The following is a 25,638-nucleotide window of genomic DNA, read 5'->3' as shown; positions in this document are numbered from 1 at the left end:
AGGGTTAACTATTTTGTGACCCTTCTTTACATAGGTTTTTTTCAAAAATTAACCAAAAATTCATTATTTGCAGAACAGGGTTGAAACAAACACTGAAATGACTGGCAATGATTGCTCTAATATATTCTTTCATCAAATTAAATTCAGTGCAGTTAGAATGCACACCATGGGCCGGTCCTTTCTTACCCCATGAAAGCTGCGATCCTGTCTTACCCCATTTGACTATATATAGTATATAGCCATTGTCTTAGTTTAAAAGGAAAATTGGCACATTTTTTACCCACAGTTCTTGAAAAGTACTCATAAAGGTTTATTTCTACTCATGGTTTTTTGGGGAATGATTTTAGAGATTGGGGACCAAAGCTACCTTGTAATCCCCTGAGAATTGAGATCAATGTTCAAACAGAAGTAACAGTAAGACTTGGGACAATTCATCAGAAAATAAACCCTTCCAAAACAAAATCCCATCGTCAATCAAAACTGGATGGTTCTTGATTCAAACTACACTCATCAGTGCAACTAAATGCCTATTATGTGTGGTGAAACTTCTGTTAGCAAGGTTCTACCTTGCCTCATGTGACCTGGAAATATAAGAGTTTAATTTATTTTCATTAAAATTGATATCATAGAGCAATTAATAACATCACATTGTAAATAAAGATTCATGAATTGTTAAAAGAAAGCTATCTAATGTAACATCTATGTATAATATCTCTCCATTTATTAATAATAATGTTGTTAATGATGTTGGTTTAGAGACCGTGAACGAAGACTGCTTGCCATAGTAGCTAGTGATTCATTGATTTCCTTTGCCTCTATGTTAAAGGCATTTGACCTACAGCTTTGTACAAGCAGAAAACATATTAAACTTGGATAAAACAACTAGCCACTCTAATATTTTGGCAGTGCAGCCAAAATGTCTTGAAGCAGGATTAGCTAGTAAATATACCTATCATCTAACCTATGTACTGTATATCAGTTGCAGCACATAAAAATAGCAAATTCTGCTTTGGACATGCTCTATATGATGCATTTTAAGAAGGGAAAAGGTATTTGAAAATTTCCAAATTGTTGAAAATTAATGGTGGATTTATTTCTTTCAGAATTTTTAATTTTTTTATGTTGTATATATTGAGGCTACTTACACATAATATTTGTGAAAAAATGAGAAGTATCATTCTTTGATTAAAGTCCATTGAGTTGGTGAGCTTTTTTTATGTCATCTTCTGTAAATAATATGAAGTATCATTTAGTGTATGACAATCACTCAATCTGAGTTGTCATGTTCCACCTGCAACACCTCCAACTCTCTGAAAGGAGGGATGAATCTCTCAGGATTGAGAAGGGAACAGCCATGTGCCGGTGAGTGAGCCTTGAGTCATTGCTAAACATCACAGCCTGTTTCCCAACCTTTTCTTAAGGGGACCGGCTACCCTAAAATTTTCAATTTTGGCTTTTCCGGTTTTTGAGCTCATCTTAAAGCTGAAATTCTGCTCTTTCCAATGGTACCACTGCCATCGCTGTACGCCAATATTTACGTTCATGACGTCTCTTTAAAGGGAAGCGGGTTACCTAAGAAAATTAGAGCGGCAAGACTACATATCTTGGTGTATCTGGCATCTGAGCTCAGTTACCCTCCTAACGTTGTACGTAGAGGTGCGCTACAAGTTGCTGCTAGCATTCTTGAGTAGATTAAGCTACAGGAGCCTGTAGTTTGGTATCCATGCTACATTGAGTGCCTATTTCGAGGCGCTCGGGACTTTGTCGCGCCGTCCTGAAAAGTTCAACTTATTGTCACGGAAAACCTATCTCCTCCTACAGTTTTTAAGCTACAGCAATGAGACATATACCATTCGATTTGTAATAAAAATATCTATCGAACTGATGATCACTTTTTTGAATTTCAGTCTGGTTCGTTTTTTATATGGGGGAGAAGGGGGGGGAGGGGGGAAAAATGAGAAAAAAATGAGAAAAATTGGAAAAACGCGTATAAAAGATAAACTAAGGGGAAAATGAGAAAAGTGATCATCAAATCTCTAGGTATGGTCTTTACAAACCGAATGATACGTGTCTCGATGTTTTAGGATGATATTTGTAGGAGGAGATAGATTTTCTAAAGTACCCCCTTTTAGCCGTTTTCTATGAATTTCACGTTTTCTATATATTTTTTCGAAAAATTCATACGAGCAAAATGTTCTTATATTTACATTTTGCATATGTATGCGAAGTTTCATGATGATCGGATAATAACTGTAGAAGTTTTTCCGGAGGTTAGCCGGTCCCCTTAAGCTGTTTATTTTTTTATCTTGAAGAAGAGCATCTCAGATGATTGGTATGTACTTTCCCATTAACCTAATTTGAAATGATATCCAATATGAAATGATTTGTTTGTGTTCTCCTCCACCAGTTGATATAAATCTATTGATGAAATATCTTAATTGTTTTTCCTCCATCTTTTATTCAGTATTGTAAGAATAACAGTTGTACCTATCTCTTGATAGCTTTTTGATGAAAACTACCTATATCAATAGAAATAAGTTTAAGTAACTATTTAATTGAAATTATATATACAGGGGTTGGACAAAATAAGGGAAACACCTTATGAACACAAAGTATATTTTAGTATGGCGTATGTCCATCTTTTGTGGCAAATACAGCCTCAATTCTCCAAGGCATTTATTCTTACACTTTGTGAATTATTTCCAAAGTAATTTTAGCATATTTTTCAATTAAACCCTCTTATACCCTTTTTCAGTTTGATACCAGTTTAACCCTCTTTTGGTCTTTTTAGCGAATTTTCTCATTTATGGAAAAAATGCACTATTGTGCTTGCCATATCCAGCCGTCCGTCTGTCTGTCTGTCCGTGACCTCAAGTTTTTGTAGACGAGAAAATGCGCTCTCTGTCACTCACTGCAGTGAGTACTGAGTTATATTTTTTTTTCTTAACCCTCTTTCTTAACCCTCTCCCAATGTACACTCGGCCAGAGGTTAGAAATAAGGTGAACAAAGACTTCTCGGAGAAAATAACATTTTATCACTGCTTGCAGGACAAATTCTGGAGGTTTTTACCCCACTCTAAACGATATAAATTGCTTTGTTCTGTTAGATGATAGTTGCATCTTAAAAATGCCTGGTCACATCACTTGTGTGTATTCCAATTGAATCACATATAATACCACCGGTACCTATATTAGATTGGAGTCAAGTAATGCTTTCATATATATGTTTTGTATTCCAGGTTCCAGTATCGATTGCGTCCTGAGTGTGGGAATCTCTCAGTGAGACGAGAAACTTGTCACTTAATTTGGCAAACTACTCAAGCAAAGCAAATTTTAGGTATGTCAGCATAAGCCTTTTTATTTATCTTGTAGGTACTATCAATAGCCAAGCTGGGAAATGAGGCAACTTGCATGCCTGTCTGTGTGGTACACCTTTGGGGTGTTTTGTTACCAATTTAATTACTGTCACATTTTTCATGATCTTCCGATCCAGCTGACACTAATTTATCAATCCTACTGAACTCTATTTGGAGAGTTTTTTCTAACTATATTCTAGCATGAAAATTCTGAGTTTCCATTGCCAGCATTAGCGCATATGCTTCAGTCATTATAAATATTTTATCAAATCTTCCAATGTATTGCCTATACTTTGTATCTTTTCATATGCATTTTCGGCTATAAAAATCCCTCATTGACCAGTTATGAATTTTCTGGAATAAACATTGCCAATTTGATGCATCTTGTGTTTTGTTGAAACCAGCAATTTATAGAATTACTTTCTGAGCAATGTTGTTAATATAACAAAAAACGATGCACCAAAATTGATCTTTTTTCTATTTTTTCTATTTCCAGCTTCCTTGCTTGAAGTGAAGGACATCAAAAGAGGCAAAAATTCCAAGGATTTTGAGAAGTGGCCTGATGAGAGCCAGCGCCACAGCCCAAGCAAATGTTTTGTGCTGTCGTACACGACTGAATTCAAGTACAAAACTCTTTCGCTGGCGGGTGAGGTCCAACTGTAAGACATGAGTTCATTGAGGCATGAGCTTTTGATAACAATTTTGGCTTTATTATTGGAAAATATTGATTATGTAAATTGAAGTGTTTAGGCTAGGAAATATTGCCCTCTATATGCTTTTTAGTGTCTACTCTTATTTTGAGTGGAGTTTCAATTTGCAAGTACCTATTAGGATTTTGGTGATGGCCCAGAGTGATGAATTGTCCTTCAAGATAACCTGGGTTGTGCCACCCAACCATTGAGGGAAGGTAGGAACAAATTACTCTAAAAAGTTGCAACAAATTATTCACACCTGCACACACAGTTAATTTCCTTTTATGCTTGCTAATCCTTTGACAGTGATGGCCTACAAAAATGGGTCTTAACTTGACACTATGTCACACTCCTTTATTCTATACAAAATGGTGGAAATGGTATAGGATTTATGTTTTATTTTCTGGAATTGGGGTGTGTTGTGACCTTTGGTCATGACCTTTAAATTGGTCATGCACGCTACATAAAAAAACTTTTACTAGCATCAGAAAATTAAAAGTTCACACTCGCATGTTAACAAAAAAGTTCAATTAAACCATATTCACAGCAGTCCTTAGAAAAAAAATTCTTTTTCTTATTTTTGAGTTGGTGAATGGTGCATAATTAATATTGATATTTCATATGGCAGCGCTGTCAGAGCCAGAGTGCCAGGACTGGCTGGTGGGCATACAGTTCCTAGTGCAGGAGGCCAGGGAAGCAAGTCACAACACGCGTCTCGAGCGTCTCCTCAGGACCGACTTCTACACACTTCAGAATCAAAACTTCAAGTAAGGCTCCAGCTACTCAGTTTAGTGTTATACTGTGTTATTCTCATTCTCTTGTGAACGATGAACATCGTTCACTAATATTTATTGCTCGATTAATCCTAACACTTGTTCTCATGCGCATTTTGTTACTAAATTATTCTGTAGCGTCTGGCGAAGCTGCGCCAGTAACATTAGAGTCAGACCTTACTGCAGTTGGAACGACGTAGTACAAGGTCAGGTCTGAGCGGCTGTGAGTCAGTTAGTAAGTCGTGTCCCGCCTTCCCTTCAGCGAGGTTCTCGCCTTGACTCACCTCGCTCCGTTGCTCCACTAGCAAACTTGTTCCTCAACGCTAGTTTATGTGGCTGTGCTCTAAAAGTTTCGTCTGGCAGTGTGATGTCTCTTGTGCTTGTTGTACTATTTTATTCAACGTATCGCTTTTAAGTGTTCTTTTCTGTAATAAAAGTCGAGTTTTATCCTTGAAAACTAAAGCATTAATCAACGACCTCCCAGTATAATTCAACGTTCATCAAAGTCATCTTATTTTAACAAGATAAATTCCTCGTTTGGCCATAAGGCTTGAGACATTCTGACAAGATAACAGGTTGCGGTAAAACGTTCGGTGACACTCTGGCTTATGGCTAGATATTTTTTTCGACTGGGTATCGCCAGCTAATGTTTCTGGTAAAGTGAAGAAAATCTTTGAAACGTACTGAAAAGAAACGAGTTAATCGTTTATTTACAGAAATATTTAAGTAAATTCCTAACTCCAAGCACCCGAGCACGCAAGTATCATCGCCGATGTGAAGTTTTTTCCTCAAAATGATTTGGAATTGAAGCTTGGAATATAGTTTGGCCTGGATAAGAAACTCGCATGCTCCTTAAAACTGCAGGCGGCGACCTGTACAGTAATTCATGGTCTGGAAGAGTACAAGATAGTCACAAAAAGCTTAACATAGAAACATTTTAAATATTAGCAAGTGTTTCAGGGTGGGAGTGCGCGAGGTACGGCAGCTGATCGCGCGTCTGCACCACAAGGAGCGCGAGCCTCGCCTGCGGCAGCTCATGCAGGCGGCGGACCCCAACCTGCGCGGAGACCTCATCAACTTCGACCAGTTCTGTGACCTGGTCAAGCTATTCATCTGGGAGGAGCAGGTCGATAATTTATCACTGTAACTTATATTAACATCCCCCAGGTAACAGGTACTCAGAGTGTTCAGGGATAATAATCTAAGGTCATGCTCTGAAAACATCACCTTTTGACCGCGACCAGATGCCGTCCGCCAGCAATAACGAGAAATGAGTGAACAATGAAATGCGCATTGTTCTTTTGTACGCATTGTTCTCTGCACTATAGACCTATACTAGGACTAGGAGAACACATGTGCATTAGTCCAACTCTGGGAGGAGTAGGTTGAGAATTTATCAATGTAACTTGCCTTTTCCACGAGATATATGGGCAAACATCTGTTCGTTACTAACAAAAATTCTGAACCTCATTTTTTTCACCTATTCTATTTCTTTTGCCAATTCATAGTAACGATTTCAAAATTCGCTCTTGTGCATACATTACTGATATCCTCTGTAGCCGCACTTCAAATTGTCGCCATTCACACTTCAAGAACTTAGACACCAGAGTGCTTTAGCTGATGCTTGTTTTAGTTGTAACAGGAACTACTAGATAGATTTCATGCAACACAATTTGTAGCAGAGTGTTGAGTCTTGGTCATTTGTTTGTAACGCGTTATACAATCTTCTCGTCATCCAAGTCTGCTATGTGTGTAGCGAGACTGTTTGCGCGTTTTTACTTGATTCGGTAAGAAAAATTCCATGATGACGTTGTCATTGATAATTGATGTTATTTTTGGCATCATAATTAATTTTCATGACGAGGATAATGATGTATTAAATTTAAAGTGAAGTAATCAATTTTATTCAGAAGTTTTTATTCACCAAAGATAACACTATAAGCTTCATTGGTAGAACTCCTGATATATGCTTAAGAGAGAGGGTAAAATTATTTATATGCGTGCTCAGTTGTTTACATATTAACTTTACTCTCACTGTTTTATTTACTAATCATCCGAATCCGAAACTCTCGTTATTATAGCTAAAATTGTCAGCATAATTTGCGAAGAATTCGTCAAGAATCAACTGTCATCTTCATTACAGGTGTTATCCTATTGCTTAACTTTGTGTTTTGTAAATGTGCAGCGGCAAATACTGGAGCACTGCCACGACCTGTCCAAGTACTACAAGAAGCAGGGCCACTGTTCCCTGCAGCAGTTCCAGAACTTTCTGGTCGAGCAGCAGAACCAGGACCCGTTGACGGCAGCACAGATCATCCGCGACGCTGTGGACGACAGGGAGCGAGATCTGGCGCAGCCCTACCTACAGCCCGACGAGGTGTGTTGTGGTCTGGCGCAGCCCTACCTCCAGCCCGACGAGGTGTGTTATGATCTGGCACAGCCCTACCTCCAGCCCGACGAGGTGTGTTGTGATCTGGCACAGCCCTACCTCCAGCCCGACGAGGTGTGTTGTGATCTGGCACAGCCCTACCTCCAGCCCGACGAGGTGTGTTGCGATCTGGCACAGCCCTACCTCCAGCCCGACGAGGTGTGTTGCGATCTGGCACAGCCCTACCTCCAGCCCGACGAGGTGTGTTGTGATCTGGCGCAGCCCTACCTCCAGCCCGACAGCGCTGTGAACGCCTCCAATATTACCTCAGAAAATAATAGCTAAAGCAACTCTCCTTCAATTGTTGACCGTTCCTTTCCTCACTCGGCTAACGCTGTTAAAATAAAGGTCTTCTTAGCCTAGTACTCCATTAATTTATATCCTATGCAAAGTTTATCCTAATCACAGGATAGACATCACCAGAAGCGCATACATACGTACGTGGTATACCGCACATACCTTGAAGTATGTCTAATTGATATCCAAAAACCAATTATACATGCAAGTCTGATGGTATTTCTGTTTTTCCAGTTTTTGCAGTATCTATTTTCTCGGGAGAACCAAATTTTCCAGCGGAATGAGCCACAAGACATGACCAGGCCTCTTTCTCACTACTTCATAGCTTCGTCGCACAATACGTCAGTAGCTTATTATTTTGTATTCTTTATGCTAATGATAGAATTCTTCATCATATTTATAACATATTGACTCTTAATTTACTCTTATGACAAGTGCTAGAATGTCAATTCTTTCCATTTAGCTTTTTCGTGCACGGTAAGTTTAAAGACATATTGGGACACGCAAATGACCGCTTCCACCTGAAATATCCAGTCACTTTCAACACGATAATTAGCTTGATGACGCTCCCATCTGCTGACGCAGGTACCTGGTGGGGAAGCAGATAGGGGACGAGTCGTCAGTTGAGGCGTACGCCCGAGCGCTGCGGCAAGGCTGCCGCTGCATAGAGCTGGACACGTGGCCAGAGAAGGACGGCAAGATCTATATATACCACGGCTACGCCTTCACCACCAAGATTCTCCTTAGTGACGTACTCAAATGCATCAGGGACAACGCTTTCTTCTCCTCCCCGTATGTGGTGACCTTGTCTTTTATCCATGTCTTATGTGTATATGTGGTGACTTCCTTGTCTCTTATCCATGCCGTCTTATGCTTGCTTGTAACTTCAGATTAGAGTAAGTCGTTAGTTACACACCTTGATCGTCAGTCAGAACGCTAAGACTTACGAATGTTTGTGAGAAATTTACGATAATTTTTTCAAACCGTAGTTATAAGCATGATTCCTATACAACTCGTGCGAACGTAAAAAGTTACCTCGAAATTTCTCACACACGCTTCATGTATCTTGCATCGAGGCATTAATAATATTTGTAATTTCCCTAATGGCTGAGTGTGAAAACACTTGAGGCAAGGGAAAACTGCTACTACCCTCATTCACTGAACTAATTTGTGCATTTGTGCAGCTACCCCGTAATATTGTCCATTGAAGATCACTGCACACTTCCGCATCAGCGGGAGATGGCCCGCCTCCTGCGGGAGGTGTTCGGGTCTGACCTGGTAACAGAGCCCCTGGTGCCAGGGGAGACTCTGGCACCTTCTCCTCAGGACCTCAGGAGAAAAATTCTTCTGAAGCACCGCAAGCTTCCTGACGGAGGTCACGAGAACGGGGCAGTGGCAGCCTCGCCGCCCTCTGATGACTGTACGTTGTTGCTGGGTGGCCCTTGAAGATTACGGTGACCATTCATTTCTGGCTTTCCTCTTGATGAATGGGTTTCTAGATTATGGAAGAGCTGAATTATAAAATTTTTAAGTACCTATCTGATGTTATGAGTAATTATATTGTTAGCATTTGTGTTAAATAAAATCAAGTTACTTCTTCTGACTGATCACAGCATATGAAGCAGTTAAGTTATCATTGACTGGAAATATGCACCAATGATAAATTACGGTTTCAAGGTAGAAAGTTTGTGTCTTTTACGATTAATTTGCAAGCTAAAAATTGAAGCAATTTCAACTTTACCTGAACGTGTGTGTTTGTAAACTCCATTAACTAAAAACATGCCTTTATTGCGCTCTGCAAACTTTGCTCATATGTTCAGCATTCGTGAGTGCGAACAGAAATTTGAGGCATTTTATCATGCGTTTCTTATTAAGTGAAGATGATGTTGTTCAGTGGGTCTCCACGACGCTGTGCGCCGCGGCCTGCTGTACAGACGCCACCCGGTGTGTCCAGCGCAGTGGCTGCAGCATTACTTCGTGCTCTCCTCCACACGCCTCTACTACAGCCACGCCTGCGACGACAGCGACGACGAACAGGACAACAACTGCGCTTCTGAGGCTCAGGTAGCTGCTCCTCCGAGGATCAGGTAGCTGCTCCTCCGAGGCTCAGGTAGCTGCTCCTCCGAGGATCAGGTAGCTGCTCCTCCGAGGCTCAGGTAGCTGCTCCTCCGAGGCTCAGGTAGCTGCTCCTCCGAGGCTCAGGTAGCTGCTCCTCCGAGGCTCAGGTAGCTGCTCCTCCAAGACTCGGAGTAATTCTTTATAATCATCGGCTATTTGTTCTCCATACTATGACCAACAATTATCTCTTTACTTGCAATACGTTATTCACTAAATTCTCAAGCAATTATCACAATTCTGAAGCAAGTAACTTTTTTTGCTTCTGCCTTTCTCGAGGTCATGGTTTGTATTTTTATGCGTTCACTTAATAAAGATGCAGAATAATGTTGTGGCAAAATTGGGACATTGATTGCGATGTACAATATATAATGAAAAACTGAACGATAATTACTAGTATTAGTGACGATTAGTTAATAAAAATAATTGAGGTATAATCATCATCCTATCACCCTTAATATCCTTGAGCCCTTGACGTACCTACCCTGCAAATAAAGTGGTCATTTTCTTATTAAAAATCAGCGACAATGTCGTTAAAAAGCGGATAATAAAAGTAACTGGTCTGCCGCGGCTGTTACAGGCAGACAAGTCCCCCGAACTGCGGCACGAGAATGAGGTTTGGTTCCACGGGCGTAGTAACGTGACGCGCGACGCTGCTGAGGAGCTCCTGAAGAAACACAGGAGCCTCGGCGACGGCACCTTCCTCGTCAGGAAGAGTGAGAACTTCGTCGGGGACTACACCCTCTCCTTCTGGTGAGTGGTACTCTCTGCTTCATTCATTAGCATCCATTAAATCAATGCTCCTGATAACTAATAGTGTTTATATTACTTCTTCTCCCTGGTACATTCGTATTTATTATCCTTTCAATATGATGAAATTTTACTTCAAAACCTGTTTCTGTTGCGTGCATAAGGAAACAATTTCTAAACAGCGTGGTAATTATTTTGTTTATACTTATGATAGATTGATTGAATAGGTGTACTTACGGTTTTGAACTCTTTTCGTCAATCTTTTATTCTTATTTGCTGAAAAGCATTCATCATTAATAACCGGACTCTCTTCACCCCGGGTGGTCTTACTTATGCAATGTATACAATATATGTATACCTCTCATTTCGACCTCTATGGCTTATGTTATAGGAGTGATACTCTTTCTTTTTATCTTCTATATCATATCCCCATGTTTACTAGTCAACAGTCTGAGTAAACATGGAAGAAGATTACAGCTTACTTATTCATGTGTTCGACGTGCGCGACATCCTTGAGCAAACGTCACGTCTGCCACGCCGCACCCTAGCCTTTCTTCTCAATGAAATCGCCGGATTTGTCGCTCAGAGATTTCAAAAGCAGCCGGCATTTATTTCTGCCAACTTCTTGTGCTCAGTATATTCTTGACCTCCTCTGAGGCCATCTGCCATGTCTAGTAAATTTCCTAATCTTTCAATCTCGCAGATTCATTCTTATTCATTTGGGATTAAAATATCGCTCGTTAATATCGGCTGCGTATCTGCCTCGAGACAGTCAATAAAGCGCTTTTTCGCCAAATGGCTCGCTAGAATTTCTTGCTACTAATGTAGTAACTAGGAGTCGAAATGAAACGCTTTGGCATTTAAAATTAAACTGCGGAAAATCAAGGCACATAACGCGAATAAAATCATTCGTTGCAGAAATAAGACATGTAAATAAATCCAGAACTTGACGTTTATCTCTAAGGAAAATCACTCTTAATTCTTAAGCGCAGAATTGAATAAACAGCTTCGAAATTAAAAGTCTCCACCTGCTGTTCGAACTTTCCTACTTAGCCGAACAACGTTGTTGCATGCTGCGATCCCGTCGAGTGGTACGGTTGCTATGCCGTGACTGTATCGATCACGAGTGTTGTCTGCCGTGATGACGGTCGTATCATTTCAAGCAGCTGTACTGCGGTTATAGTCCTGTAGCTGTAAATATATAGGCACGTCTTTTCGAAAATTATCTAAAGTTCTGCATGGCCGTAGAATTGTTGACAGCTATACTCCGAAATGGCTGTGATGGCGTTCACTCTAGTGATATTGCTCTGAGCTCGTGGCCGTACTATACCCGCTGTGCTCTCAACCATACTTGAATAATCGTGTTGTCGGCTTCATAATCGTTTCACGTCGGATTACGTCTCGTATGACTATTTTCATACAATCGTTATTCAATTATAGGCAGTGATGCAAGATAAACTTCAGAAACTTTTATTGGCAAGAGAATTGACTTGAATAGAGTTCTTGAGGGCCTGCATTCTCGCAGCCGAGGAACGGAATCTCTTCATCATATTGGTAAATCAATTTGATATGAGGGCTGGAACCGCGTCTAGAGACGAACTGCTGCAAAAGTTGGCATGGAAGCGGCCGAGTCACCACCAGCTACACACCAGCTTGTAGTTCATACTGTCAAGAATGGATTTTACGTAAATTTTCAGTATATTAAAAATAAATGCGGAACATTAGCAAGAGCGGAAAGCAGTGAATTCAATTAGTTGGTGGCAAATAAAATGTAATCACCTGAGATAATATTGCCGCTCAGTGTGCTAACGCACTCTTAGGGAAGAGTTGAATTTAAGGAAAAAATAAGAAATCAGTAGAAGGAGGATGCTTCAGACGGAAAGACAGTTAGTAAAGTTGAAGATTGGATGGTTTGAAGTAAGATTAAAGTTAAAGCGACTTGGCATAAACTCCACGACAGAGCTTTAGTTAGAGCCTCGTCAACTCAAGTTAACAATTAAATTTGAATAAATAAGATAATTGAAGTCTGAAGCATCTCACACGAAAATTAAGCATTGGCCTCTAGCGAACTTAACAAAATGAAAGAAAATCGGGCACGCAAACCAAGGAATAGACAAATCACAGTTCTAGGGAGATGATTAGACTTAGGGTTGAAAATTGCTGATGATGTATATATAGCGGCGGCTGACGACAGGTAGTTTGTAGGTTCACAAAAAAGGTCTTAATGCCGCGGAGTCCCAGTTCGAACTTCTGACTTCGGAATCCCGGCCCTGAATTAAACTCCCTAACAATAAACTTACCCTAGATTGAACGCAACAATAATCTTATTCTAATGAAACAAAGTAAAAGAAATTAACAAACTAAGTAACTGTGGGTAATTTCCCACACTCGTGCTGTCTTGGCATAGAGTCACGGCCGGCGTGTTCGTTGCGTTATTTTGGCCGTGCAGAAATGTGGCTAAGTCGTCGCTGCCACTTGTAGGTTATTGATGCTCTTACTGGAGTGGTATTTGTATCTACGATTCATTGCTTCTCGCGCATCTTAATATTTGTACATGGACGTAAGGCCGGCCCGTGGACGCTACAGCTATCACGTCTGCTAAGCAGTTGTGGATTTCCTCGTCAATGTTCGATGTAAACACGTTCGGTCTCACGGTCTCGAAACAATCCCGTCTTATACATACTACATCACTTCAACCCTCATTCCTTACCATCTCAACAACTGTACCCTAACTTTCATTTGAATTTATTCCTATAGTCATTTATTCATTGTTTTCAATATTAACCACAAATCGATATGGTCCGATTCTGATGGTGCAAACCGATTCTGATGGTGCGCATGGGACGAATGGACGGAGCTGCTGCAACACGGCTTTGGGTCGCAGTAGCATCGGCAGGCGTGTTTAAAAATGCAGTGCTATAATGGCTTCATATACCTGGCACATAGCCCTAGTTGTGCCGTGCATCATAAAAGTGAATGCGTTATAACGAGCCGACATTTTAAGCCTACTTTTACAGAAAATTAGTTCACTTAGTACGAGTCGAAACAACACAAATATAATTAATCCCAGTAATCGATCACAATTGCGGATTGTGTCGACTAATGAGCTTGTTGAATTTTTAACAATGATAATAGCTGTGTCAGCATTGATTAGGCCATGTTGGCCTGCTGCCGATTCTTCATCGCCCCGCCTTCTCGCTGAATTGACCAAAACTGTTGCGGGAAGCTGGGATCGAACCCGCACCTCAATTCTCAGGTCCTGATATTCTAGAATCTAGACTGTAGACACTGGCCGGGCCGCCCTGACCAACGATTACTACAATTTACTTCCTAGTAAATGTCGTTTGGTTTAGTGACTTGTTCGGTGTGATTAGGTTTAAATTGTGCCAGGAATGCCGGGAAATTCTACATATTCTGAAGGTTTTGTTGCTCTGAGTTTTTGTCAGCTAACCCTGTTGACCACATCGTTCTAATTAAACGTACAGCTACCAGCGGAAGGACTTAGAGCTCGAAAGCTATCCATTCACAGCTTAATGGAATGACGTGCAGGAGACAAATAATAAAAGCTCCCTGCTCATGAGCTAAGACATTCCCATATTATTTTAATTGTATTCCCTCCTAATGGCTCTTCCGGCCCCTGCCTTCTTAATATATACTCTTCTCGCTACCTCTGGATTATTGATTTAATGTATGAGAATTAAAATATCAGCGAAAAATTTCCTTATCGGACCTTTTTATTTCAATTTATTTCTACGTTGCATTTTGTAATTGTTGCTTCAAGGTAAGCATTGACTGTGCGCAGGTTCCGCGGCCAGTGCCATCACTGCCGCATTCACAGCAACCAGGGCGCGGACTCTACGCGCTACTTCCTCAAAGAAAACGAACTCTTCGACACGCTTTACGATCTGGTGCAGCACTACAAGATAAACCCCATAAAGCCTGTCCATTCTCAGGTCTGCTTTCCCTTGCATATATCAGTAGCTTTATTTGAGGAGTGTAAATATTGAGAAGTTAGAATGGCACTGGTGATGCTATAGATGTTCTGCTCTGAAAATAGGTCCTGAAGTTATAATTGTAAATTTAATTTTATCAGTGTCACTTTTTTTTAATTCCACTTCGTAATGTTAGGAACTGAAGGTATAAAGCATGCGACACGTTTACAGCACCAGACAGTGAAATTCGTTGTAACTCTTTCTTAATTTCACTGTTATTAATTTTGAAATGAACGATTGTAATTTATTGTAGATGATTCTAAATTTCAAAAATATAAAGAAACTAGCAGGATAGCCCGGCATTGCTTGCTATAGTTTATCTCTTAAATTTCAAGAATCTGCTTATTCTGAATCTCGTCATTTCTAATCCTGTTAATAATAGACCAATTGTTTGCTAAGGAAGACAGTTCAAGCATTTTACCTATACTGAGAATGCAAAACGCAACAAAATTTCCATGTAAAAAAGTTGAGTTTGAATGTTTCTGACAAAAGTTTCACCAAGTTACAAGTTTTCATGAACTGGCATCTTCGTTGGATTTTCCACCCTAGGAACATGTTATATGCGTGACTTTCAAGTTAATACGCATTGTTCTTTGTAGCCTTTCGCACGGCCTCGATTCTTCAGGCGAGTCTTCAGTATGAAAGATATGTACTTGCGAGTTAAAACGCATTAACTTGGTCGAAATGAATTTAATTTGACACGTTTGTTGATTTTTCTAACGAGCACTATTTCAGTGTTCTTATTGTTGTTTCAATGTTGCATTTGTCACTGGTGCAGAACATCGTGACGACTCTGACATCGTCGGTGCCGCAGCCAGACAGCCACGAGCGCATGCCGTGGTTCCATCGTAACGTCAACCGCCGCGCCGCGGAGCTCTGCCTCCACCGCCTCTGCAGAGACGGCGTCTTCCTCGTACGCCCCAGCACCAAACGCGCCGGCCAGTTCGCCATCACATTCAGGTATAGCGCTTCTCACTTATCAAATGTACAGCGAATGGCTTGCAATAAATTGTTTCTCTTCATTGCATCACGAGTTTCTTGCAATATGACTACGGCAACTCCGTACATTATATATACTCGTGTGATACAATCGGCAACACACGCCTATTTAAATCTTTTGCTTATTCTCTTTTGATCAAAAGCTTTATTGCCCAAAATCAATCTACACTGCTTCGTCATTCACGTCTGCATGGGTATATACCGAAAATGAGGTTAAATTGGACTATTTTTAGCGCTTTCGTATTCGAGTTGTGAAGGAATGTTTCTGAAGTTTTTTCTGCGTGAATATAATTGTAAGGCAGCACCAGACATGTTGCAGGGTGAATATAATTGTAAGGCAGCACCAGACATGTTGCAGGGTGAATATAATTGTAAGGCAGCACCAGACATGTTGCAGGGTGTGCGAGGAAATAAGACACTGCCGCGTGCAGCGGGAGGAGGGCGGGTCGTTCTCGCTGGGCAGCTCAGTGTTCGAGTCCCTGACGGAGCTGGTGCGTCACTACGGCCGCCACAGCCTCTTCAGGAACACCAAGCTGCGCTACCCTGTGCCTGCGTCCGTCCTGCAGAGCGTCCTCAGGATGGTAGTGTGCACTGCATGGGCTTGCTCATACAACTTCTTCTGTATTTATGTTTATATCAAACTCTGCATGAAATGATAAGGAAAACACGTTGATTGGTTTTTTGTTTTCGTTTTTTTTTTTTTGTGTGAAATTCTGTAGGCACTACTAAAAGTGGTTTGTTTGTTAAATAATATTTGATCTTTTAGGTGAAGATAATTCCTCAGAGCCTGAGGATAAGAGCCTCACTGACGGTGAGGCTCACGGGCGGTTCCATTTCTAATAAATAAATAGGCCGATGAATTTAATATTTTATTAACTCCACTCGCATGTAAATTGTCTTGGAATTTGTATTTTTAGTTCCCTTATTATTGCATCAAATAACCATGATAAAAAACCGTTGCCGACGCTCCTAGTTAGGTACCCCGAAGCCAATTGTTCCCTTGTAACATAAACCGTGTTGGCAATGAATGCTCTCAGAACTGCCTCATATCCTACAGGATCCTATGGAGTGTGCGGAACCGCGTGAATCCGACTACATCAGCAACGTGAGTTTTGTGCGGTATTTTTATCTTGAAAGCCTACTGTTTTATTAGACTGGCTTAAGATTAAAGAGGACAGCTTGATTTTGAGCTAGCTTTTATACTTGTTTTCTAGTGATAATATCTGATCACCACTTTGATTCTGTTCTCTCTTTATTGCTCGTATTCTGATGGGAATTCCTTAATTTAGTCGTATTGTGGTGTAGCATTGACTGATAGTCTGTGAATATCTCGACGAATCAGTTTCAAATCTAAAAAATTCTACTAAACTTACATCACGAAATCAGTTTATGAATTCATAATTGTGGAAAATGATCTCAGTTTTCAACTATAAAATCGTTTAAGTGTTAGTAAACCAGGTAGTCGAGCTAATTCGATGTAAAATTACTGTTCGTCTCTTTGACATGACGGCAGACTCCCTGAAGTACCAACTTCGTTATTTATTCTAATCTTGTCGCAAAATACTGCTCTTCTCGGTTCAAAACGTACACCTAATAATTTCTTACATTTGTTACCTGAAGTTATAATTAGCTGCTGAAACGTGCAGATCCGCGTGAAGGCGCTGAAGGAGTACAGCGCGCGCAAGGACGACGAGCTCACGTTTGTCAAGCACGCCATCATAGACAACGTGAACCAAGTGTACGATGAATGGTGGAAGGGTGACTATGGCGGTCGCATCCAGGCCTTCTTCCCTGCCAGCCATGTTGTCGTCCTGCCGCCTGATGCGCCCCATGAAAGTGTATGTTCGCACACTTACATTGTCGCCTAACACGCTGCATGAAGTGTAGTTTATCACACTTACATTACCGCGTGACACGCTGCATGAAAGTGTATGTTCTCTCACTTTACATTGCCGCCTGACGCGCGGCACGAAAGTGCAGCTCAATCTCTTAGCTCAATTGACTGTTTAAGTTGTAGTCATTATCAATCTAGAGCATTGTTGTTCTCTAGAAATGTATTATACTCTTATCCGCGTTTTAACGATGTTATGGGAAGAATCTTCACATGTTATCTTTCAACCTCCACACGTTATCAGTCCTATCGATTTGATCAACTATGTATGCCATGATTTAGTTTCAACCAACAATCTATCAGGCTAGATTCGTTGAAATAAACGCGTTCAGCGGTGATGGCCGGCAGAACGCTGTCATTGCTGTGCGTGTCGTCTGGAACATTTAATTTGTCATGCGAGCAAGTCTTACCTGTCTACGATAAAGTATTTGTCACGTACGCTATGCTTCAGTTCTGCTTTGCAATCGACTGTGATACAATTGAGGCTCTGACAAGAGCCTGCATCAACAGGCTTTCACTTTTTATTCTTTTTAAGCTTGATAACAGACTTCAGCGCTGTGGGCGGGTGTGGTCAAAATATAACGTGTGTTGAAACTTTTGAAGTTCATTTGCTGCTTTGAAATTAGGTAGTATAAAAATTAAGCGGTAGTAAAGTTTTTTACCATAATTTATCTATAGTACTTTTGTACTGAAGAAAATTTATTACGTTTTCTTTCATGAGACCCAACTTTCCGTAGAATTGGTACATTCAAATGCCACAAGTAACCGAGATCGCTAGATGCTGCTTTGAGAGATCACGCAGAGTAGACTCTGATTGCAAGGATGCAATGGCATGGAAGCTTTTACATAGCATTGCATATCTTTTGTAATATTTAAATTCTATTGAATCTCTTGAAAAGACCTAATCATCTAAATTGAGCAAAAAAATATTCTAAATTTTGCATCTTTAATGCAGTATTGTTTTGATATCCAATTGATTATGTATGACGTTGAATTTAGGTGGACCAGCATCTCCTGGGCACGCTGCAGCAGGGCTCTATAGAACTCCTGGGGGCGTCATCCTCCCTCGTGCACACCGCCTCCTCAGGACCTGTTCAGGCCGTCATCAAGTGAGAGACACGAGAGAACAGCTACCTCGCTGTTCGTTGTAGTCAAGTGAGAGACACCAGAGAACAGCTACCGAGTGAGACCGAGACGCGGTACAAAAGTTGCTGCGCTGTTAGTTGCTTGGTTACGTTTTCCTTCCCGCGTTTTGAGGATTCTGATATCAAAAATTGAAACTACTTTTATTGAAGCTAATAATTATTTATCTTTAGTACAGATATTCTTACATTACGAGTTTGTTCTATTCTATTCAATGAAACGGTATACGGCTTGTGAAAACAGAAAAATAGATGCCGCAAATTCATACTCCAAAAATAGGTGAACAAATAATGAAGTAATGACACATTATTATGAATGAATTATTACAGCATTCAAAGTGTATTCGTAACCCTCACCGTCTAGTGGGAGCAAGTGCTTGCCATGAGTTGGAGGCACGATATTTGACCCTCGTAGACTAGAGAAGGATTAATTCTACCCCAGAACCTTTCAGTGATTCCTACTGTATTGTATTTACCTTAAATATTCTTAGGACCATTAATGACTGACATTAATTTCACATGTTAATTCCATTTAAAATTCTTAGCTTAGGTTCAAATGTGCTTTTAATTTTTATGCATTTTCTATGTTGTTATTTCTTGTTTTTTTATGAAGATCTCTCGTGACTTGCGATATTATTGCCACTCTGAATTATGTTGAATTTAACGTTACAGAATTGTGTCTGGCCTGAGTGTGCTGGAAGTGGGATTCGAAAGTCAAGCGGAAGCGACGGAGTGGCTGCAGGACATCCGATCGCTGGCCACCAGAGACGACCCCATCGACCTGGTCAGTGTCGGTGCCACAGGCAGGACATGCGGCAAGAGTTCTTGTTTTGGTGTTTAGCAACACTTACGATAATGGGGCTAGCGTGAGGGTCGTCTGCACAATGTTGATGGAGGGACCTGAGTGAGGCAATTTCGTGAGTGTTTTTTTTTCTGGTATAGAAGCCTGCGGCATCAGTTTTACATGGAATGATCCAATGTTAATTGTGAAACTAAAATTTAACATCGCACATGTTTTCTATACTATATTGGAGCGTCAGTCTCCGCCTCGCTTTGACCATTGGTTTTTAATTTATATTGTGCCTGTTATTTGGTTCGTATTTAATTTACGGCGGAAAACTTTTTCAATTCGCTATTTCAGTTGCTTTATTACCTGCATTCATTTAATGTTCATTTGTCCCTTAAGTATGTAACGGAAGTTCAGTTTTTCAGCCGCGTCTGTTTCAACCAGTTTGGGAACATAAGAGTTAGCGACTACAGAAACAATCAAGTTGCTTGAGGTCTTCATACAGGGAAGTCTTCCTGAGCTCACTCTTTGCTCTATTGCTCCTGCAATGACTTTGTGCATCTCTCTACAATATAATTTCTTCAGTCGTCTCGAAGTATCTTATCGTAATTTGTATACAATCACGTCAGGATAATGTCAAGCTTTGCTACTGTTCTTGTCATGAGGTTCGTTAAGATCCATTGAGAAAAAGATTCCTTTAATTCAGCATTTTCTTTAAATATTCTGTATGATCTTTCAATTGAATTTATCCACGGGCCGACATATTTGTAACGACCAACGACCAGTAGGTATGTGTGCTTTAATCTGACGGCCCAGGTGGCAGTAATGTTCCAACAAAGACCAAGCCGGCTGATCTGCTTAAATAGGTATTTTTTAACGTAGGTTTGCCATGTGCATGGAATGGAATTTTGCTTCAAGATAGTTAGGAATTCCATGAAATCGAAAAATCGCGCGAGAATTTTAATCGAACTTCCGAGGCTAAGTATAGTAACCCAAGAGTGCATGATAAAGTGCGTCTGAGAGCTTATTCGGAAACGATGCTAATTGCTTGAATATGTAAGCAAATTCACGCACAGCATTATTGTCGCCATCTTAATAAGGTCCCCCAAGCGCTTGTTAGGACTCCATTCAGCTTTATTGCCTATAGCGCTCTTTGCACTACTAAACGGCATTTAAACCTTTAATTGCCTAGTCTAAAGAGAAAATATTTCCTCTGTAAATTGTAACTTTAAACTTAATTTAAATTAACTTAATACTATTGGCTTGTTATCAAGTATATGGACTTAGCGTTTATGTTTGCTCAGCACGTGCGCGCTCGTGAGCGCCAGCAAGACGTGGCGCGCCAGATGAGCGACTTGGTCGTGTACTTCGAGGCGGTGATCTTCAACAGCGACCAGGCGTTCACGCGGGGCGGCGTGCACAACCAAGTGTCTTCGCACAGCGAGCTCAAGATCGAGCGCTTCATGTCCACCAACCCCCAGAAGCTACTTCAGTTCCATAAGGTTATTTCCACCTTACTGCTTGTCTATCAGTTTATCCTTACGCTGCTGTAGTCTTGTTAGGGGACTATCGCTTAAATGCAGCTTACTATCGCATGATGTAACCCCTTTGGTGCTTAGCGTTGTGTCGCACGGAGAGGAACACGGACCTTTCACCTACTCCTTACACTGTAAAGAAACAAAAGCTGCGTCTCCCTACAGAAGTGCAGTACTTTTTTTTATTCTTCTCTGCTCTATGTTTTCGTATAAATCATTTCAAATTTTTCTGGTCGTATCCCATTGTACTTGCTACCAAGGACCTACTTACAAATCACTGTCTGATATCTTAGCAATATCGTGTTTTCAGTGCCACTTTTGTGAACCCTTTTGAGAAAAAGAACATGCATGTGAACAAGCATACTGCCGACTGAGCTTTGAATAGACGCCAGAACATTGGTCTGATTGAAATATCCCAATTTTTTTTTTTCGACTGAAGCATGTTTAAGTGGCTGAAATTAGAGAGTTTACGCCCAACTGGGCACTGCTTCATGGCTATAGCAGTTTCAGTTCCGTTCAGTAATGTCGCACAAGATAATCTAGAAGCTGGTGCTTCGCCTTTTGCATGTACACGTACAACCGTTCAGCGATTATTCATATGCTGCGTTCGTCATATTAACTGATATTAATCGAAAACAAGTGTCAAGTTGGCAATTCGTTCTGTAGCTTCATGGTCGACAACGATGATTATTTTGGTGTGTCAAAAATGTTTTTTTTAATTGAATCCGTAGAGTTTATTGAAGCAGGTTCCAATCTTTTGTTATGCTTGTAAATTTTATCTACTGGAAATAAGTAACTCATCCATTTGTAGGTTGGCTTTAGCCGCGTGTACCCTAAGAACACACGTGTGGACTCCAGCAACTTCCTGCCCATGCCCATGTGGTGTCATGGCGTGCAGCTCGTCGCACTCAACTACCAGACCGGGGGTAATAATTTCCCTGCACATGTACATAAGACTTATTCTTTCGCGTGAGCAACCATTTTGATGCAAAATAGCAAAAATTATAAACAAAACGTTTGTGAGCTACTCAATACAGTGTGATTCGCAGAAACTTCCTGACTTGAAAGCTCAATAAAAATGAACTAGTAAAGATATCGATGATATATAATTTTATTGGAAAAGATGTTACCTGAATTTTTGTATCACTTAGTTTTAAAGATGAATTAAAAATAAATGATGGCCCCCATTGCCAATGTATTCAGTTAGTCGATTTTTGAGGTTCCGTTCAACTCGCTGAAGCATATTGACGAGTATGTTGGCGATAGCTTGGCGTATGTTGTTCTTCAATTGAGTCAAGAGTCCTTGACAGTCATTGTAAACAATTGATTTATGATAACTCCATAAAAAAATACTCTGAGCCAAATAGTTGAATCGGGCCGGCCAAGGAAGGCAACCTCTCAAGGAGTAGTAATAATGTAACAGCCGCTAGAAAATTACGCCTCGACAGCAAACGCACGCTGCTCACTTGTTCAATGCTTAGTGGCAACTGACTAGGCGAAACACAAAACTTCATGTCCTTGCCTTTCATATGAAAGAATCCCCGCCCTTTTCCTACAACATCTGGCTGCTTGGTGCGAAATAATAAACAAAAAGTTTCCGTGAATCACCCTGTATGTTAATGTGATCTAATAATGATCTTATTTGATTTCCTCATAATTTCGAGATCGTATCAATACGAAACTTCATTGTTTCGTATTGACCTTCCACAGCACGGGTCACAGTTAAAAGATTAATTTACTAATTGGTTCGACACCTTGCGATTTCCTTCTATTTCCCTCTAGTGCATGCCACCGACGTATCGTATGGCGTTTTTGTTGTTGTACCCGTGTTCATATTCGTCGCTCTGTAACGTGGACGCTGTTTACTTCATACCTTATTCAGCTCGCTGTCAAATGAGGTCTTCCGTCACGTGTTGATGTATAATTGTTATTTAGGAAATTGCCATCCGCTTATCAAGAATCATTAATTGATTTCCCTTTGTACATAGAACGCATTATTTGCAGACAAAGGCATGCAGTTGAACCACGGCATGTTCCTACAAAACGACAACTGTGGCTACGTGCTGCGGCCAGACTGCCACTTCGACGACAAGTACAATCCTGCGGACCCGTCGACCCTGCGCGGCGTCGCGCCTTACGACATCACCATCCGGGTGAGCCAGGCGCATCGAGCACTTGTCTTTTGCGACTATTGTGATATTAATAAATGTATATGCCTGGAACTAGGTTACTGCATATTTATCTATCGTTTCGATAGGTTTATCTATTTGTTGTTTGATCTCAGTATATCGTATACAAGCACTAAAATTCATTTCTTTTTTTAACATGAATGCTGTAGGACTTATTTTACCCTTAATTGCAGTCGCATCAATGTGACTACTTGGGCGTCATTGAGAGTGAGTGAAATCTGCTTTAAATTGACAAGCTGTTATTAAAAATTCATTAACCGTTCATTTCCCATGTATGAGTGCCTTTATTTTTATTATTTTTGAGTGGTCAGTGACTGACGTAGTTGAATACTTAACTTGGGTATGTGCGGTGCCCTGAATTGACTGAGATTATTGTGATGTTTCAACAGGTGCTCGGCGCTCGTCACCTGACGAGGAGCAGACGAGGGATCATCACACCAATAGTGGAGGTTGAGGTCATCGGCTGCGAGTACGAGACCAACACGCGCTTCACCACCGTCAACAACGGTGAGCTCAGCAGGGGCACGCGCTTCACCACCGTCAACAACGGTGAGCTGCGCTTCACCACCCTCAACAACGGTGAGCTCAGCCAGCAGCACGCGCTTCACCACCCTCAACAACGGTGAGCTCAGCCAGCAGCACGCGCTTCACCACCCTCAACAACGGTGAGCTCAGCAGGGGCACGCGCTTCTCCCCCGTCAACAACGGTGAGCTCAGCCAGCAGTATACACTTGCTTCTGAATGCTTCCAAGGTTTAATATGAGGTACCGTTATGCATTCATACACGTTACGAATTTTTGTATAGTTCTAACTCAGTATGAAAATTTCGAATACATATTGGGCGGGTAAATGATCGGTTTTGACTTTTGAATCACCTAACGTTATTTTTGAATGAAATGCTTGCAGTGAGCAACGGGCTTTGTCCTTCCTGGAATGAAGTGTTCCAGTTCCGCGTAATGAATCCGTCGTTGGCGCTGCTGCGCTTCGTCGTCTACGAGGAGGAGGTCTTCTCAGAGCAGATGCAGATTGCTCAGGCCACTTTCCCGGTAAGATTGCTTACGATCTAACCTTAAATATTGCCTGCCCATTACCATTTTCAAATCCTCTATTTTATTGTCAGACCCTAACGTGCTGTGACACGGTATCATCATATAACTTTTGAGCCAGCATCCAGTTGAACTTATAAGACTCCATGTGTGATCACAACACGAATCCCGATCACTCCACTGTTTTTAGCGCATTTTCTCATTTATGGAAAAAATGCACTATTGTGCTCGCCATGTCTGTCTGTCTGTCTGTCTGTCCGTGACCTCAAATTTTCGTCGACGAGAAAATGCGCTCTCTGTCACTCACTGCAGTGAGTAGTGAGTTATATTTTTTTACTCTTTATGTGCACGAAATTCAGCCATTGCTCTGATATAGCAAGAAAAGCAAATTCTCATGGAATGGCAAATAATAGGCAATCTGGGCCTCGAAGTTGACGTAAATGCGCTACTCTTGAAGGATGTTGTGCTACCTTGTGGGTATCCGCACATGACTTCAGCAGCCTTTCTTCTTTGCAAATCCGAACCGCCCTCAAACAGTACCTTTGTTACCAGATTGAAACCCGTCCCATTGCAATGTTAGGAGTGTGTACTTTAAGAGCAGGCACTGTCTCCACCATTACCTATATCACTTCACCATTACCTATATGTCTACTAACACGTGTTCAACAGAGAACCACCGGAATTTCAACTCAAATCCAGCGTGCTTGCTTTCTTACACACACCTTACAGTACATACACTTGAATGTCCCAAGCCAGTAAAATACATGAACAATCTTCTTAAGTTGTCCAACTATATCCACGACTTCGTTCAATGTGACATGCCATCTAGTGTGAGATCTGTGTCAGTATTACCTGCTATTCTCTCATAATTGACAATGAATAATGTAATTCTGAATATCCTTCATTGTATGCAGATCACCTGCCTTCGCACGGGCTACCGCAGCGTGCCTCTGAAGAACAACTTCTCTGAGGACCTGGAGCTCGCTTCTCTGCTAGTCCACTATTCCTTTAAATCTGAGGTGATGATCTGTAAACTAGAGACTCTTTGTAGCTCGGAAGTATTAGAGTTAACATATCCATATCTGTGAATTATTATCACCACTCACCGCCCGACTGCTGCTCAGTGTTGCAACTTGCAATGCACAAGACGCTCAGTATGGAAGAACCTGTAGTGCAGACAATCCAGACCAGTGATGCACTGATTCATTCAATCACACGTACTGTGGCGTAAATTCGTTCGAAATTTAACTTCAAGGTTGAACATGGTTCTGTCATATTCCAAATATAGTCACCTAGCAACTGTGAAGCTCAAGTTTCAGAATCAAATTTCATGCCGACGATTTTGGTATATTTTCCGGCAAGTTCTCATTTTATTATACTGACCAGGTAATTGAAACAAAATGCCAATCATCCTGATTCTCATCGAGAAATTTAGAGTTCTAAAAGCTCCAGCTTGTCTACTTGATATTTTAGCTTGAATACACATTACACAATGTACATCGCGCAGTACTTGAGTATTTTTCGTACATTTCACACTAACTCAAAGATGCAACGACCGCAGGCACCGCCGGAGCTTTCGAGCAGCGACGCTGCGACGCACTAGAGCAGCGCAGCACTCCAGCAGCGCAGCACTCCAGCAGCGCAGC

At 41.0% G+C, this 25,638-nt stretch overlaps 1 protein-coding gene across 1 annotated transcript; it reads left to right on the top strand.

Moving 5' to 3' along the window:
- The first annotated feature begins 1,103 nt into the window (after nucleotides 1–1,103).
- On the top strand, nucleotides 1,104–25,638 carry LOC108675741 (1-phosphatidylinositol 4,5-bisphosphate phosphodiesterase gamma-1). Its single transcript, XM_018163775.2, has 25 exons — nucleotides 1,104–1,362; nucleotides 3,240–3,337; nucleotides 3,853–4,002; nucleotides 4,677–4,815; nucleotides 5,782–5,947; nucleotides 7,007–7,198; nucleotides 7,781–7,887; nucleotides 8,132–8,338; nucleotides 8,731–8,966; nucleotides 9,441–9,610; nucleotides 10,242–10,414; nucleotides 14,214–14,364; nucleotides 15,182–15,363; nucleotides 15,800–15,983; nucleotides 16,460–16,507; nucleotides 17,049–17,240; nucleotides 18,293–18,402; nucleotides 19,108–19,219; nucleotides 20,527–20,724; nucleotides 21,569–21,683; nucleotides 22,762–22,910; nucleotides 23,336–23,453; nucleotides 23,853–23,992; nucleotides 24,907–25,011; nucleotides 25,554–25,638. Exons 1-25 carry the CDS (start codon nucleotides 1,283–1,285, stop codon nucleotides 25,593–25,595), a joined length of 3,564 nt encoding a protein of 1,187 aa, XP_018019264.1. The 5' UTR covers nucleotides 1,104–1,282; the 3' UTR covers nucleotides 25,596–25,638.

Source organism: Hyalella azteca, unplaced genomic scaffold (assembly GCF_000764305.2).
Source record: "Hyalella azteca isolate HAZT.00-mixed unplaced genomic scaffold, Hazt_2.0.2 contig14626, whole genome shotgun sequence".
Lineage (NCBI taxonomy): Eukaryota > Metazoa > Arthropoda > Malacostraca > Amphipoda > Hyalellidae > Hyalella > Hyalella azteca.
Note: the sequence above shows the minus strand (reverse complement) of the source record. Positions and strands in the feature narration are given on the sequence as shown.